Source organism: Rhineura floridana, chromosome 1 (genome assembly GCF_030035675.1).
Source record: "Rhineura floridana isolate rRhiFlo1 chromosome 1, rRhiFlo1.hap2, whole genome shotgun sequence".
NCBI lineage: Eukaryota > Metazoa > Chordata > Lepidosauria > Squamata > Rhineuridae > Rhineura > Rhineura floridana.
The window spans coordinates 102,263,390-102,280,577 of record NC_084480.1 but is presented as its reverse complement, the minus strand read 5'-3'; the positions used below and the strand labels follow the sequence as shown (position 1 = coordinate 102,280,577).

Here is a 17,188-nt window from a genome sequence, read left to right as displayed (position 1 = left end):
GTGTAAGCATTCTTATTTTTACCAGAAAAAAAACAGTTTTAGCTAGGTAGTAATTAGTATAATATGCAACTGCCATAGTTACTTTTTTAAAAAAAAAACTTTTGAAAAATATATATTCATAAGCACAGAACACTTTGTCCTTTAAGACCTAGAACACCACTGTATTGGAAAGACTATTTGATTTTAACAAGGCATTTGTCTTGCACACATTTTTAACCATCAGAGTTTGATACATGAAATGCAAGAATATCATCATACTTTCCAAGAGACAAATAATTTGACAAGGGACCTGTAAGTCATAGCTATGACACTAGTAGCCTGATCATATATAGAGTTAGGTCTGTGTAAGTCAACTGAAAACAATGAGCATGGATATACCTAACTCTGTATGGATAAACATACTTACTAGAGAATATAAGCCTCACTGACTTCAGTGGGCCTTACATCTGAGTAAACATGCATCAACTGAACAACTGAACACTGAACAACAATTGCCATTTTTGAATATAGCATGTTCTACCAAAAAATATTTGGAAGTAGCCAAAATTTATATGAGCACTTGTGGCTGTGCCCTTAGGAGTAATTTGTTGCAAGTGATAACATCTAACACTATGTATTTAAAGGTTCACCTCTTGTTGATTTCTGCAGATTCAGCTGTTGTTTAAAAGCATAAGAGCATGCCGGGCTGGTTTTTTTCTAGTCAGTTGGCAATCCTATTTTAAAGATTAACCTTAAGGGCCATAATCCAACAATGAATTAGACACAGTTAACATAAAGGAAATCAGTGGGATTAAGTGCAGAATTCTATGTTAAATTGTGAATAAAATGATTTGGAAAGCACATTTACACATTTAAATGCCACATATATGCACTATTTAAACTCTCACAGAGCATCTCCCAAAACAAAGTACTAACATTTTCTTATTGTAAGAATTCAGTAAACACTAGCAAAGTTGTCAAATCCATTAGCTCAACAGGACAGATAGTATTGCAGCAGATAGCACAATGCAGTTGATAATAAGCCCTGTAACATAAATTGAGTACACACAAGCACGCTGGCTTGTACATATCTACCCCAGCCCAGAGCTCCATGTATTCTCCAGTGCGCATACCAAGCTCTTGTAGCCATTCACTTCAATAAAGAGAAGCAGATGCAAGCACACAACAGTATTTGGGCGCAGCACAGTTTCCTCCACTAAATGTAACAAGGATGGCTCTGAAGGCAGAGAATCCCCATATACTTATTAGCACAGGAAGTGATTGAAAAGAGTAGGTACTCTATAAAACAGGTGTTTCTGGAGGAACCTTGCACTGTTAACCATTTTCTCACTTGAGGATTCTTAAACACCATCATTAGTTCAGAATTAACTTCTAGATCTAAGAACCAATACAACATTGATTATGAGCTTCAGTAAAGATAAATATAGTTTTGTGGAAATTGCAAGTTCTCCTCAAAAGCAAGTCTAAGTAGGCATCAAGTAGTGCTCAGGAGAAGTGTTCTTTCATGACAATTGGGAGACAATTCACATGGCTGTTTTTGAGGTAGAAGAATCACCACAAGATTCCTTTTCCTATTAATATCTATATAGTAAAAGGATCTTGTGAAAGGGCACCCCCATGACAAAATTGCAAGTAAACATGTCTCTCAAAATGTTTGCTTCTAGAACAAACATAGGACAAGGGCAAAAGACGTATCTCCTCTGCATTGCATAGTCTGAATGGCTGCAAAGAACTTGAGTCCATGGTGCTGGACCAGGGTTGCCAGTCTGAGCCTGAGAACGATTCTGTATCTTTAAGAGAAGCAAAAATTCAGCCAAGTGCAGGTTTTCTTCCAACACTGTAATGGGAAAACCACAAGGTGAAATTCTCCCTTCCCCCTGCACAACTTTTAAAGATACAGAAGACCTCTTGGTTGCCAGGCCCAGCCTCCAAGAGGTCTTCTGTATCTTTAAAAGTTGTGCAGGGGCAAGGGAGAATTTCACCTTGTGGTCTCTCCCATTACACTGTTTCAAGAAAACCTGCCCTTGGCTGAATTTTTGGTTCTCTTAAAGATATAGAATCATTCTCAGGCCCTGAGCCTGGCATCCCTATGCTGGACACACTGAAAAATTCATACTGAGAACCATCTGAGTATCTGGAAGGTAACTCAAACCTTTGCTTGTTAATCAATGGCATCTGAAGTAGAGTTTTTTCTGAAGAATGACCCAATTCTCAAGTCACATTCTATATGATGGTGTAAAATGTCAGGTGCTAAGTTGGGGTCCACTGCTGTGTTAAAATTGATGCTCAGTGCATTACAGGACTGGCACCTCACAAGATATGCACTATTCATGGCACTTCTTCAAGCTTAGATTAAGGAAATACCACAGGCAGTGTAAAAACTGAAATTAAACCAGGAACTTCAGATATGCTGCAAAAAATATGATTTATTCCCTGACATTTAACTACAGATAATTCTTATTTCTTTCTCTTCATTTTTTTCTGTTGACCGGGCCTATTTCAATCCTTTAAAAAAAAACAGCCTACAGTGTTGGATCCAAAGGTTTCTTTCCTCTGATGGAAGGAGCTTCCACTACTAGAGGATGACTCTTCATTGGCAGAAAACTCCTCTGGAGAATGGGGATCTTTGATCCAAGTCCAACATATAGAAAAGTAAATTCCCAATATTCTTTTTTTCATCAGACATTCAAGTGGCAGATCAAGAAAGATAAATAAAGTGGGTGCAGTTGTGCATATATGGACTGACTCAGTTCTCACTGGAACAAAATTAATGATCTGTAGTCTAGGACCCACTGAGGGGACACTAAGCATGACTCACATTCCAGAAATAGGAATACCCAAAGACAGGAATGGATTTAATGTCCCTCAGTTGTTACTTGCTGCTACCTTCTCATATGAGGAAGAAATAAAAGTTATTTTGGAATACTAAAATGGTAGGAAAACTTTCCTTGCCAACAGTGGTGGCTTTGATGATGAGCTGCAAAAGCCCCCATCTTCCCTTTTTCTTCCATCCATCCACTTACCTGTGGAGCAGCAGGCTGGGTACCTTCCCTACATGACAATATATTGTTTAAAGTGAATGTGAATGGAGAAAATGGCAACCACAGGACTTTCCACTACCACCCCTGCCCAACATAGTGATTATTGATGATTAATGACAAATGATGTCTAGTAATAAATGATACTAATTTGCATCTAAGTCTTTGAAGCTATATTTCTAGAGTAAGATGATAATAATTGGTGACTGACTATATTTATTAGATAATTATTATGAACATGTTATTTCTATTAGCATGTTATTTCTATTGATTAAATAAGACCCACACAAAATCTATTTCTAATCTGTCAAATTGATTAATTGGTCATCACCATTTGAAGATAAACAATTGTGTTTTAGAATATGTAGGTCTTCTTTTCAACAGAGAGATGTTTGTCACTGTATGGTACTGTAATTAGCACTAGATGTTGAAATTTGCACTTTGTTGATGAGTATTTTTACAGCAATCAAATGAAACCAGAGCCTTTGTTCTCTCATTTGAGCTGATATTTCAGCATACTATCCAATAATCTTAGCATATGGTTTATTTCTTACCACATCCATTCTGTCTTGGATCTCACTATGGACCATATGTGCTCTAGTTCATACACAGAGCTTGTCTTGGGACTTCCTGTTTTCTTAATTACAACACACACAGCTAAGAAAAAATTATTCCATCCTTGTTGTTCATGGTACCTTTATGATCAGGAGTGATCCTGCAAAGTACCTGCAATTTAAACAGTGATGGGGGGGGCGGGAACAAAAGAGTTGCGAGTTATAGCTAATGGTGGCAAACCAAGATCTGTGAAGTCTCTAAAGCACATGTAAATCTCCATGTGAGCTAGGGATCCCCAATTTCTTTTTGGAAGTATTGTGTGTTCATACCTTCATAAACAAAAGAATCCTTGCACAGGATTCTGTGTGCATTTTTGATCCCCTTTAATGTGCACTGGAGCAACTGGGCTGGGGAGCATGTGGAAAAACTCAGCATTGTTGTGTGGAACTAAACATTTATAATTGAACTAGGCACAGATATGTTAACATGTTGAAGACAAAATAGAACAAATCAAACTTACAAAATCATGGATGAGGCACACTGATAAGCAAAATAATTCAGAACTGGGGGGAAAAGGCATAATGGAAGAAATTCCCTTATTGCAGGCAACACTCCTGAAAATAGTAATACACAAATCCACATGTTGCTGCCTATTTGGCAGTAGCATTCCCCCCTCCCTTCTTTTTTACCTCAGAAAATTCTGAATGGCACTGAGTGATCAGATAATACAGGCTGCAATCTACCAGGAACTATTCTTGAACAAAGAGGCCTCACAGAAAGTAATGAGGCTCGTGCACAAGGCGAGCCTGGAGGATTGTCCCCAAACAAGAAGCCAAAATTGTTCCCAATCTTCGAGGCCCAGGTACACCAAACAGATGAAAATTCTCTTTTCCACTTTGCCAAGGTAGTTAGGAATTTCCTTTCAGCGTCATATCAATGCTTTAGGGAAAGAAAAGAAGAAAAAAAGCATTCAGTGTGGTGTATATTTATCGATGCATGTACCCAGCACTTTCTTAAAGAGCAAAGGGCAGAACACATTTCACATCAATCCCAAGCACTGCTTGTCCCATTTTGAGGGCAACCCCTAGGCCCAGGCATTCTGCACTTTAAACACATAGCTACTTGAGACACCCACCAACCATTTGCTGTACTTCATGCTTCCCCTGCCTTTCCTTCCTCCTTAAAGATGGCCTGAACAGGCCAAGGCCTTATTTATTTTATTATTGCCTTTATATCCCACCTGTCCTCCAAGGAGCTCAAGGTGACATACAAACATGGTTGTCCCCCTTCCAATTTTATTCTCAAACAACCATGAAGTAGATAAGGCTGAAAGGCAGTGACTGGCCCAAGGTCATCCAGTGAACCTCATGGCCAAGCTGGGATTTGATCCCTGATCTCCCAGGTCCTAGTCCAACACTCTAACCACTTTGCCACACTGGCGCTGAGTGGTTGAAGGTACTGCTCTTGTTTTGAGACAACAGTTCACTAGGAACAAACACACAATTGAACAGAAATAAAAAAATGCAGAGATGCACTATGTTGTTCCTAACATAAGCGTTAAGGTAATATTTTCTTGGCTGGTTTTATAAAAATGCCAACATCAGTGTAAAGGTACTTGATATACACAACACCTTACATGCAATGGCAAGAATGAATAAGTGCATGGCTTTGAAAACTGACTGTGCATATTTGGCGATAATTTAGAATTAATTTAAAGCAGCAAAATTTAACCACTATCTTTTTAAAATTCATGTCAGCCATGCTTTGTTTGACAGACTATGACTGTGTTTGGACACCATGTTAAATTATAATTAGTGTGATGTAAACAAGCCAGAAAAAGCTCCAGGTCAGAACAAGCCCTCACATACCATGTAGGAGGGCAGAACCTGAGGCTCATTCCAGCTTGTTCACATTGCACCAAACTATGGTTCAATGCGATGTTTTCAAATGTGGCCTATATCTCTTGAATTGCAGAGCTGTTTGACCTGTTTGCATCTTTCCCCTCTATGTGACACAGACACATGCATAGGATGAAGTGCGCTCAAGTCTATGCAGTTTATGTCACAATAAGCCTGTTGTGCCTCAAGATTTATTGTTGTTCCCAAACATGCCCTCTTCCCAGACGTTTATTTGCAGCCCACCTTGCATGGAAAGTGGGTTGCCTTCAGCTTGGTGACTCACTAAAGTTGTGCAAACCTGCTCAAATAAATGCTTTTTTGAATATGTCTTATTTATTCATCCTCTCCAAAAAGCCTTAATTTAGTTCCACATACATTCTGTGTGTGTACGCCTCTCGATAGAGGTCTGTTATGGCCCATTCCTATTTAGATATGTAGCTATTTCTGTAAGTTGCTTCTGCTTTGTACATATATTGCATGTCTTTCATGAATTCACTGGTTTGGTTCTATGGCAAACTTGTGAACTCTTGGTCAGATTCCAGGGTCCTGAAGTTCATAAATCTGTCAGGGAGCCCATGACCTCTACTACCCATTCACAGAAGTTGGTTGGATGCCTATTCTTACACGTGCATGACTTGCAAATCTTTCCGTTTCTGAAAATGATAACCAGATCAGCTGAGTTAAATGCTTATACTTGCACATAGGAGATGTACTTTCAGCTATCTTATTTCTGCTGCTTAACTAGTTTCTTTCAAAAGGTCTCCACCTTCCTACTCCCCAAGGGATTTCAAGGCCAAGTTTTACTTCAATCCTTTCTATTATTTACAATTTAACGACAGTTTTTGCAGCAGTGAGATGAAAAATCAACATGTCCTCAATTGTGTTTAGCTTTTTTTGTTACCTTTGAATACTCTCTCTCTCTCTCTCTCTCTCTCTCTCTCTCTCTCTCTCTCTCTCTGTGTGTGTGTGTGTGTGTGTGTGTGTTGGTTATCCTTTTTCACTTCTCCCTTTGATTGGAATTGTCTTCTTTCCTCTGTTAAATATTGTGATTCTCTCTTTTAGTCTCTCCTTTTTTTTAAAAAATGCTTCTTGCAAGGTAACCTCTTCTCTTGATTTTCCTTTTTGTATTTTTTTAAATAGAGAAAAAGAAACTTCCAGTTTGCCATGCTTTGTAAATTGCACATTTATTTTGTGTATTGTTATTTCTTCCTTTCACCTTTGGATTTCCTTCCCATTTGTGTTTTGTCAGTATCTTTGATTGTATAGCTTTAGGCTGAGATGTTTAGTTCACTTTAAGCAATAAATAGTACATGAAGGTGATGATGATGTGATGATAATGCAATTTAATCTGTTAGCACTGAGCTACATAGTGTTGCAGAAGCAGTTTTCTATGTCACTACAGTAAAGTAGGATTTTTTTAAAAAAAATACTGTCCAACTAAGGAAAGAGAAGAAATGGTAGAATGTTAACGTCAAGGTCCACAGACAAAGTGCTTATGTACAACATACTCAGCTTCTCAACTTATAGTTGGGAGAGGTTATGGGGCAAGGCAATTGAAATAATGAAGCAAAAGTATGGGGGAGAGTCAGTGATTTCTTCTTCTGGTAGGTCAGAAGAGTTATACTCTTTATTTATGGATTAATCCAAGATGTCATGTTATCTAGGATAATCACCGATGAGTAAAAATGGTATACCCATTCCTTATAAACAATATCTGAGCCATTCTCAGACAGTTACATAGATGCATAGAAACACATTTTGTTCACAGACTGGATTCTTTCAACAAAAGCCAGCTTTCAACTAAATCAATACAAGTTTACATGTATTGTCTGACAAAGAACAACTGTTCTGTACATTATGACCCTAAGGAAAGTTAGCCATGCTTAAGTCTCACTGAAATTAATGGGTTTAAATTAGTGAAAACTTACCTGTCTCACTGATTTATTATTATTATTATTATTATTATTATTATTATTATTATTATTATTATTATTATTATTATTATTATCATTATATTCTGTGGAATAAGGAACTACAACCAGATGCACTCTAATTGCTGATATTTCCTTTTAGAAGTAAACATTATTCTATGTTTCTTCTGGAGACCTGTTTTCTGAACCAGAGAATAAAATTAAAATCATGGAAAATACTTCTGCATTTTTGATGAAAGCATTTACTGTTCAAACTACAGATAAAGGCAAACGAAAATAGACCTGGATGAAAAAAAGACTTCAGAATAGATATAAAAAGGTATGGGGACAAATTGAAAAGAGGACTGGATAGACCCTAGAAAATGTAATGAAAAGTTTATTAATGCTACAAATACCTCTGTTTAACAAATTAATCAAACAGGTTTTATGGACTAACCTGTATACCTTATCAACCTGACATTTGGAAATCTTCTTCATGTGCAGTTAGCATGTAAAAATGCACCATTTAAAAATAGATAATTTAAAAATGCACTACTGCATTTTTTATAATGATCTAGACAGCAGTGTTATGAAGCCATATAAGAACACAGATTTGGACTACCTGGAGTTTACCCAGTTCTTCAGTGTCTCTTACACTGCATGATTATAAAATAAAACTGAAATATAATGCCATAATTAATAGTAAATTCTTACTCCTGCTGGATGGAAGCTATTTCTGGTTCATTTGAAAGACAGCTCGCTCTGAAGGCAAGGGGAAATGAACAACAGTGAAAAAAATCCCCACAAAACCTCATTGTATTCTTTTTATACATTTAAGGAAGCAATTCATTTATTTTAAACATAACAAATATATTGATAAACAAGCTTTTGTGGACCAAGCTCATTTCATCAGCTGCATGACATGGTTATAGAAAAAAAGAAATGTCCCCCCCCCGCGCCCACAAAAAAAAGTTCACAAAAGTGTATGCCACAATAAACTTGAGTCTTTAAGATGCCAGAAGACTCTTTGTTGTTTGCTGAAACAGACTAACATGGCTCTCCCACTGGAATCAGCCACCGTAAAAAGTCTTAAAGATGGTGCATGGTTAAATAAATTAACACCTCATTCCTATGGTCAATTGCCTGGGAGTAAGCGTCACTCTACTCACTCACTTCTGCATAAGCATAAATAAGATCAGGCTATGTGCTACATCCCCAAAGCTTCTGTTCACTAAAATATGATGCTTCCTCTATAGATCTCCAGTGCTGCTGTACCAGTATTAGCCACCACAGCCAGATGTGGTCTAGCAGCATGGCACAACATAGCAGATGACTGTGTGTCATCATAAAAATATTCAGTGACCATGGAGCAATCCAAGAAAATTTGTAGGTAATCAGCATATGCTGTACTGGGATTACAGCGTAAAAACAGCACTGCAGATTGGCTTTGTTCCACTTGCCTTGTATAGGATGCCACTATAGCTACATTGGAACAAACCATTCTATGCACCATTCAAAGTAGGTACAGGCTTTATAACTGAATAATACAGCTCAAAATTGTATAATAAAGTAATCTTCTGGCAGTTTACACTTTTTGAAATGTCAGCTTTGATCCACATAGCTGCTATAATAGTGTCATTAGTAAACCTGAAAGAAACAAAGGTTCCTAAAGCTCATGCAATAGTTTTGACAGCCAAAGCATAGCCAAGCCACTTCCTTTAGTGTAAGAGGATTGTTATCATCAACACCAAATCAAATGATCCATGGCTTGGTGACAGCAAACTACTATGGTATGTGCCTCTGATTCCTCTTTTCCACTTATCATGATGACTTATAACAAAAGAAAAGCCTGGAGGGCAGTGGGATTATACTCTAAGAATAATTTGTAGTGATCTTCAGCAGTCTCAGTCTTACTTAAAATATTAGCAGGATCATCTGGTTTTCCACAAATTTTTTATTTTCAGCCAATTTGCCAGATATTATATTAGAGGCTGGCTTAGCTAAGTAAGTAAGTCTAAACTTGCATGTGTGTGCGGGGAGGGGAGAGAGAGAATCCTTTTAAATCATTTAAGTGAAAAGAATAGTTCATTTATGGGATTTTCCCCCAAAATGATCAGCACAGTACATCTGCTTAAGAGGCATGTTTTACTGAAATCAATAGGACCTATATCCAAATAAACTTGCTGCCCTTTAGATGTTTGGGTACTGTCATGAACCTGGATATGTTCATAAAATATTAACATTATGTGTACCATCATGGCTCAGTGCAAAGAACTCTGGGAGTGTCATCTTGCTAGAGAAACAGGCCTCGGAAAGGGAAAAATGTTAAGTTTCGTTTCCCAGCTGAGGACAGTTAAGGGAGGGCTAAGCAGAGGCACCTGCTTATCAGTGCTAATCAGTAAGAGCCTGGCACTCAAGGCCATCCGTGTCTGAGAAGATTGAAACCTTGTTGGGAGGGGGGCCTGGAAGGAGTGGAAAAGTGGAGAAACATCTAGAAAGGGGTGACATCAGAAGACTCCTGATTGGTTGATTAACTTTGATCCGTTGGGATTCTTTTCCTTAAGTATAGAGCTTGAGACCCATAGCCTTTGTTCCCTCAGGAAGGTTCTGAAAGGTTGCTTCTGACTGTTGCCTATGGGAGGCAACCTAAGCAGGGTTCCATTGCTTGTAACTGATGCTATTCTCTCTGAGGAGAGACGAAACTTCAACCAACTACCTCCTATGTAAGTAGATAGGTTGTTATTTTCCTGTTGTGTGAATGAACTCTCTTATGTGTACCTAAACCCGTTTGGGTGTATGGTTTTGTGGAATTGTTTGCTGCTATATTTTAATGTGCACTTATATTTTTTGAATAAAGCTACTTCTATTTAACCTGGTGTGTTCATTGAGGGTAAGGGTGGTTCTGAATTCAGCACCTTGACCATTCAGCTACAACTACCAAAGAGGGAAAAGAAGTTAAAAGCTTAATTCTAATTTGTGGGGTTTTACCAGAGGTTTCCTGACAAGGAGTGTAAATTTGGCTCTTGTCCTATAGGACCTTGGTTTACCTATTTTCTGGGCTCAGAGTTCCCCTAGCTCTGAGTAGAACCAGTGACAGGGGTGGTGGCAGCCTACTTCCTACCTGGCAGGGTTGGTGTTAGTTTGCACAGCCTTGGCAAGGAGGAATTTGGATATTGGGTTTCCAGAACAATTACCCTAAGGGTGGGAATTGGGTCTGAAGCATGCCCTTCTTGCGCCTTGACGGTGGGGAAGCATGACAAGTACAACTTCCATCAGCCCCAACCAGCATGGCTAATGGTCAGTTATGATGGAAGTTGTAATCCAAAACATCTAGAGGGTACCAGGGTGGGGAAAGTTGGTTTAGGATGTGGTGCGTGGTTGTGATTATCAATTACTGATGAGGCTTTGGTGGAACTTCTTCAGGATTTTATGCATTAGGATGACCTAAGGAATCAATCTGATCCCCTTTGAAGCGCCAGGACCAGGACTAGGCTTTAAGTACATCAACAGTTGTCTTGGGTATCAAAGCTACATGCAAACTGTGTAAACCAAGGCTCTAAAAGTTGATACCCTCCTCTAGCACTTTTGATTTGACTGAGTGTGGTGATCAGTGCATATAGTTCAGTGATACACACCTACCTGGGAGTAAGTTCCACTGAACACAATGGGATTATTACTAAAAAGGCATATATAGAATAGGACTGTTAATTGTTTTCTTTGAAATATATAATGCCAGAATGCTGTCTTACTTTGTTGATGCTTCCCTCAGCTCTTCATCCAGTCTGCATGAATAAAAGTTATTGATGTTTCCGGGGGCAGGGAAAAGAAAAAGCAAGCAGAGCATAAGACAGAAGCAGAGCAAAAGCAGAGCAAAGATCAAGCAAGGTACATGCTTTTTAAAAGTCCACACCTAGATAAGATCTTCAGTTCCCTATGATGTCATTGTCATATCTTTTAGCTTTGTGTTTTATATATTTAGCTCATCTGAAAGTGGGCACATAAAGGTAGCAGGGCCAGAGTCCGTAGCATGCATGCTGTACAAAGCTGACAGGAGTGCTTTAACTAAAGAGATGTAAGTTAGCTGCAGAAGAGGCCAAGCCAAGGATTTTTCCAGTTTAGCAGACTTCAGCTATAAATAAGACTGATCTCAATAGCTCATCAGTGGAGTTCTGTTATACAGAGCTATGGGATTTCTTTTGTGTATATAATAGTCAATTCATCACACATCTTCACTGTTAGAAACATCAGCACAAGCTGCAACAGAGTAAGAGTGTTACCTTACTCTTCTCTGAAAGGACCTGTCTTCATCATACCTTTCAAGATAAAAGTGGATGAAGGACAAAAACATACAAGGTCAAATTATATGCAATTGCCACTGTTATCCTGAACATTTCACCTCTATATCAAAATGAACAAGGAATCTATTCTTAATAGCAGGTAGTTTACATGCAAAGTTTTGGGCGATAGCCTGAAGTAAGAACAAAATGGCATGGATTTCCTTTATTTTCTTTATCCCATGATAGCCTTGCAAATCAGAGAGAGATCCCTCTGGACCCGCAACAGAGAAGTAGAATGTTAATATTATAAAGATGAGTTTGTCTTTATGTCTTTAGATATAAGGCATTAGATGTATACATTCTGATGTAAAATATTGGATCTATATGGCTTTCTAGCTTAGTTCTATGTCATTTGGACTGCCCATAGACTTGCATCTAACTAGAGGTCAGTGATGGCTCTAGAACATTAATCCAGTCCAGCCTGCCTTCAGCCTGGGTTGATGCTCTTTCCATTGATGATTTTTAGATGAAATGTAGACAAGCCCTTGTATCCTCAGATCATGTTTTGTTGAGCTTTAGCCAACATCTTTTATGATGATGCTTCGAACCATGGTGAGATTTTCCTTTGATGTTTTGTGTGGAGGCTCAAAGTGGAGGCTCACTCTACTTTTGGCAGTGATGAGTACCCTTTAATATATATATAGTCTCTTCAAAAACTGAAGTGAGCTTTTAGTTATCAGAAAGGTGATAGGGAAAAGAGAAGCGAGACTGACTGCAGCATCCTAATCTAGGTCTTCCAAATGGTGCAATACAGCAATTAATATGTATAGAGCAGCGGAAGGGCGGGATGTAAATTTAATAAATAAATAAAGAGAAAAATAAGAAGAAAAGAGGAAAGAAAGAAAAAAACAAAGATGAGGTTCTGCTTTTGCAGAAACTTTGAAGTGTTGGGATTTTAATTCCCCTTACACTAGCAATTTGCTGGATTAAGAAAATTATTATTCTTCTAAACTCTCAATCTTATTTATGTGTTAATAGAACATCATCATTTGTGACATTCATGCTATCTCTGGTTATCATCCCCTTTGCGCTACTTCCCAACAGGAGAGTATTTGCAAGATATATTTTCAGAGCTGCAGAACTGTTTTAATTTCCATCAGCTTTCACAGGATTTATATTTAAAACCTAAAATCTTTGCAGATCTTAATCAATTATCAGTTTGGCAGGTTCTCCTAGTTTTTTATGGTTGAAGGTAGCAACACTTTTAAAAAACTATTCCTACTAGTTTGTAAATGCAAAGTATTAATAACACTTATTTACATAGCACTTAGTTTGCAAAGCATTTCAGACACATTATCTCAGTAATTCTTACAACAATTCTGCAGGGTAGATCAGTATTATTAAGCCTGTATTTAAAAGGGGAAGGGGTGTGTGTTATGTGCCTTCAAGTCAATTACGACTTATGGCGACCCTATGAATCAGCGACCTCCAATGGCATTTGTCATGAACCACCCTGTTCAGATCTTGTAAGTTCAGGTCTGTCGCTTCCTTTATGGAATCAATCCATCTCTTGTTTGGTCTTCCTCTTGTTCTATTCCCTTCTGTATTCCCCAGTATTATCGTCTTTTTTAGTGAATTCTGTCTTCTCATTATGTATCCAAAGTATGATAGCCTCAGTTTCATCATTTTAGTTTCTAGTGATATTTCTGGTTTAGTTAGATCTAACACCCAATTATTTGTCGTTTTCACAGTCCATGGTACCCACTAAGCTCTCCTCCAACACCACATTTCAAAACAGTGGATTTTTCTCTTATCCGCTTTTTCCACTGTCCAACTTTCACATCCATACACAGAGATCGGGAATACCATGGTCTGAATAACCCTGACTTTAGTGTTCAGTGATACATCTTTGAATTTGAGGACCTTTTCTAGTTCTCTCATAGCTGCCCTTCCCAGTCCTAGCCTTCTTCTGATTTCTTGACTATTGTCTCCATTTTGGTTAATGACTGTGCCAAGGTATTGATAATCCTTGACAAGTTCAATGTCCTCATTGTCAACTTTAAAGTTGCATAAATCTTCTGTTATCATTACTTTAGTCTTTTTGGCATTCAGCTGTAGTCCTGCTTTTGTGCTTTCCTCTTTAACTTTCATCAGCATTTGTTTCAAATCATTACTGGTTTCTGCTAGTAGTATGGTATCATCTGCATATCTTAAAGTATTGATATTTCTCCCTCCAATTTTCACACCTCCTTCATCTTGGTCCAATCCTGCTTTCAGTATGATATGTTCTGCATATAGATTAAACAAGTAGGATGATAAAATACACCCCTGTCTCACACCCTTTCTGATTGGGAACCAAACAGTTTCTCCATATTGTGCTTACAGTATCCTCTTGTCCAGAGTATAGGTTGCGTATCAGAACAATTAGATGCTGTGGCACCTCCATTTCTTTTAAAGCATTCATAGTTTTTTGTGATCTACACAATCAAAGGATTTGCTATAATCTATAAAGCACAGGGTGATTTCCTTCTGAAATTCCTTAGTCTGTTCCATTATCCAATGTATGTTTGGAATATGATCTCTTGTACCTCTTTCCTTTCTAAATCCAGTTTGAACATCTGGCATTTCTCATTCCATATATGGTAACAGTCTTTGTTGTAGAATCTTGAGCATTACTTTACTTGCATGGGATATTAAGGCAATATTTCAATAATTACTGCATTCCCTCGGATCCCCTTTCTTTGGAATTGGGATATATATTGAATGCTTCCAGTTTGTGGGCCATTGTTTTGTTTTCCATATTTGTTGACAAACTTTTATTAAGCATGTATTTAAAAGGGGGAGGGGAGAGATACTAAAAAAACAGGCACTTGATTAATTTAATGACAGAGACAATCAGGGATTCCTTTTTCAGTTTGCTAGCTTCTATGCAAAACCAGTTCTAGTAAGACATCATAAGTGACAATGCCCCCTTTTAGGCAATGTCCCCATTTAGACACAATTTTACTCTGTAGCCAAAGTGATCTTACCCTGTTCAGATCTTCATGTGTTAGAACTGCATGCTACATTGTTCAAATTTGGGGGGGGAAGGGGACCACCCATAAACTGGCCACATAAAAAGCAGCTGTTGAGGCCCCATCTGAAATGTGCTCCTGATCTTGACTGCACCTTTGGATCTGGCTTGGGGCATGTTCCAGAATAGGTACATGTGTTTTCTTCAAAATAAAAGTGGGCAGCACCTTGGCCTAGTTTGTACAACAACATACTTGTGTTCACACAAGCGTGTGGGTTCCTGAAGAGGATCTTACAGCGACTTGCTGCTTCTCAGTCGTTTTTGCTGCCGCACTGCACAAATGCTCAATCAAGGTTTGTCTTAGCATGTAATCTCAATGAGGGCTCATGTTTCATCTCTCGCCTTAGGAACCTTGGTTATAGCTTGTGGCTAGTAAGAAGAGCACTTAACCACAAGCCCTGGCTTGAACAATACACTAAGTCAAACCTTTGTTTAGCTCAGTGTGGCACAGCAGCAAAAAGGAACAGAGAGGAGCCAAGCTGCTGCAATCTCTTTTCTGGGAGTCCACATGCTCACATAGTCTTTCTAAGCCAAGACATGGCTTAGCATGTTATGTGAAGCAGGCAAGTGTGTAATTTGGTCCTTACACAGTTAGGAATGGTGTATGCAAAACCAGTATAATGCTGCAATAGGCTTGTAGAAGGAATGCCAATTCATCGGTAAGCTTGTATCGGCTTCCTCATTTTCAAAGGGGTGAGATATACAAATATGAAATAAGAATAAATTCCTCAATATTGGCAAGGTATAATAAAACAAAGGGGGGAAATCATATCACATTCTGTAAATATATCTACTAAAGCTGCGGTCCTATATAATTCCTATGTTGTGCAGAATGGACCTCCTGAGAAGATGGTATCTGCAGGAGGTCCTCATCTGCAGAACACAGAGATCGACTGGGGATATAAGGGGTAAGACAATCTTCAGGTATCCTGGTCCCGAGCTGTATAGGGCTTTGTACACCAAAACTAGAACCTTGAACTTGGGCCAGCAGCTAATGGGCAGCCAGTGAAATTCCTTCAGCAGCGGGATGATATGTTGGCGATACCCTGCCCCAGTGAGCAGTCAACTGCTGCATTTTGTTTTTTTTTTTCAATAATTTTTATTCAGATTTTCATAAAACATACAAGACGAAATCATAAAACATTCGAAGACAAAAAACCAAATCAAAAATAGTTAAACAAAAAGAAAAAAAGAAAAAAAAAAACAAAAATAAAAAATAAAGAGTAAAATATTGACTTCCCATTTGTCAAAGATCAAATCAGTTATAAGTCTATAATATATAACAATCCTGTCTCTTAAGTCATATTATAAAATCACTTTCCTCCAGTAGTTATCTTACTTAATCATCAAATCTCATAAACATTACTTTATTCTTTCCACAAAAAGTCAAAGAGAGGTTTCAATTCTTTAAGAAATATATCTATCAATTTTTTTTTCCAGATAAGCATATCGATTAATCCATCTCATTACTAATTATGATAATCTTATTGTCATAACCATAGTCAAAATAAACATTTCAATTAATCCATCACATCAGAATCTGTTAGGTTCAATAATTTCAGTAGCCATTGTTCTATTATCCCTATTAGTTCCATTTTCCATCTTCCATCTTCAGTAGTCTTGTTAAGTCCAATAATTTCAGTATCCAATCTTCCATTATCAGTATTCCATAATAATCTTGCTGTCAAAGCCATAGTCATATAGTAAGAGTCTGATGGGAATTACCTCTATCCCAAATATTTTCTTGCCATCCATTCTGAATAGGTTGCTGAAATACTGCTGTAAAATCATATCTCTGTTCTTTTTTTCAAAATACACTGGGTCATCTCTTGAAAGTTTTTCCATTGTCACATGGCTGCAGTTAATTCCATAGATTTTCTCTATATTGGGCTCCATCACATCATTCCAGTCCAGAAGATTATCCATGCCATTGATAACTTTATCTCTAGAATCTTCATTAATTTCTTCAGAGATAACATTGAGTTCCAAACAATAGATTTTATTTCTAAAGTCCATAGACTCCAAATCTTGTTCCTGTTCCACGTTTGTTCCAATCTCCGGGATCTCCTCTCTCACAGGGACCCCTGTTCCAGTCTCCAGGGTCTCCTCTCTCACAGGGACCCCTGTTCCAGTCTCCAGGGTCTCCTCTCTCACAAGGACCCCTATGTCTTTAATCTCCTGTGTCTCCAAACAATAGATTTTGTTTCTAAAGTCCATAGACTCCAAATCTTTTTCCTGTTCCACGTTTGTTCCAATCTCCGGGGTCTCCTCTCTCACAGGGACCCCTTCCAGGGTCACCTCTCTCACAGGGACCCCTATATCTTTAATCTCCTGCTTCATTTTACTCAATTCAATTTTCAGCTCCTTACAACCCTGTCGCAGGTTTTGTTTCGTTATCTCAATCTCATCCATTATTTTCTGAAACATAGTTATTTCC

The 17,188-nt window shown here is 38.0% G+C and overlaps 2 protein-coding genes across 10 annotated transcripts in view; one reads left to right on the top strand and one right to left on the bottom strand.

Moving 5' to 3' along the window:
- Nucleotides 1-2,024: 2,024 nt before the first annotated feature.
- The window catches only part of PRUNE2 (prune homolog 2 with BCH domain), a 197,047-nt gene continuing 181,883 nt past the window's right edge, over nucleotides 2,025-17,188 (bottom strand). For 3 of the 4 annotated variants that reach the window (XM_061627567.1, XM_061627575.1, XM_061627585.1), the window contains exons 17-19: nucleotides 11,679-11,714; nucleotides 8,116-8,163; nucleotides 2,025-4,532 (exon numbers count right to left, since the gene is read on the bottom strand). In XM_061627567.1, the coding sequence (XP_061483551.1) occupies nucleotides 4,502-4,532; nucleotides 8,116-8,163; nucleotides 11,679-11,714 (115 nt within the window). In that variant the 3' untranslated portion in view covers nucleotides 2,025-4,501. The remainder of the gene's footprint in view (nucleotides 4,533-8,115; nucleotides 8,164-11,678; nucleotides 11,715-17,188) is intronic. The other variant, XM_061627595.1, reaches the window with a different exon arrangement.
- LOC133385153 (uncharacterized) overlaps nucleotides 9,824-17,188 on the top strand; it is an 86,798-nt gene continuing 79,433 nt past the window's right edge. For 3 of the 6 annotated variants that reach the window (XR_009762793.1, XR_009762789.1, XR_009762798.1), the window contains exons 1-2: nucleotides 9,824-10,124; nucleotides 11,171-11,286. The gene's annotated coding sequence lies outside the window, so the exon portion shown is untranslated. The remainder of the gene's footprint in view (nucleotides 10,125-11,170; nucleotides 11,287-17,188) is intronic. The other 3 variants (XR_009762790.1, XR_009762791.1, XR_009762799.1) reach the window with 3 other exon arrangements.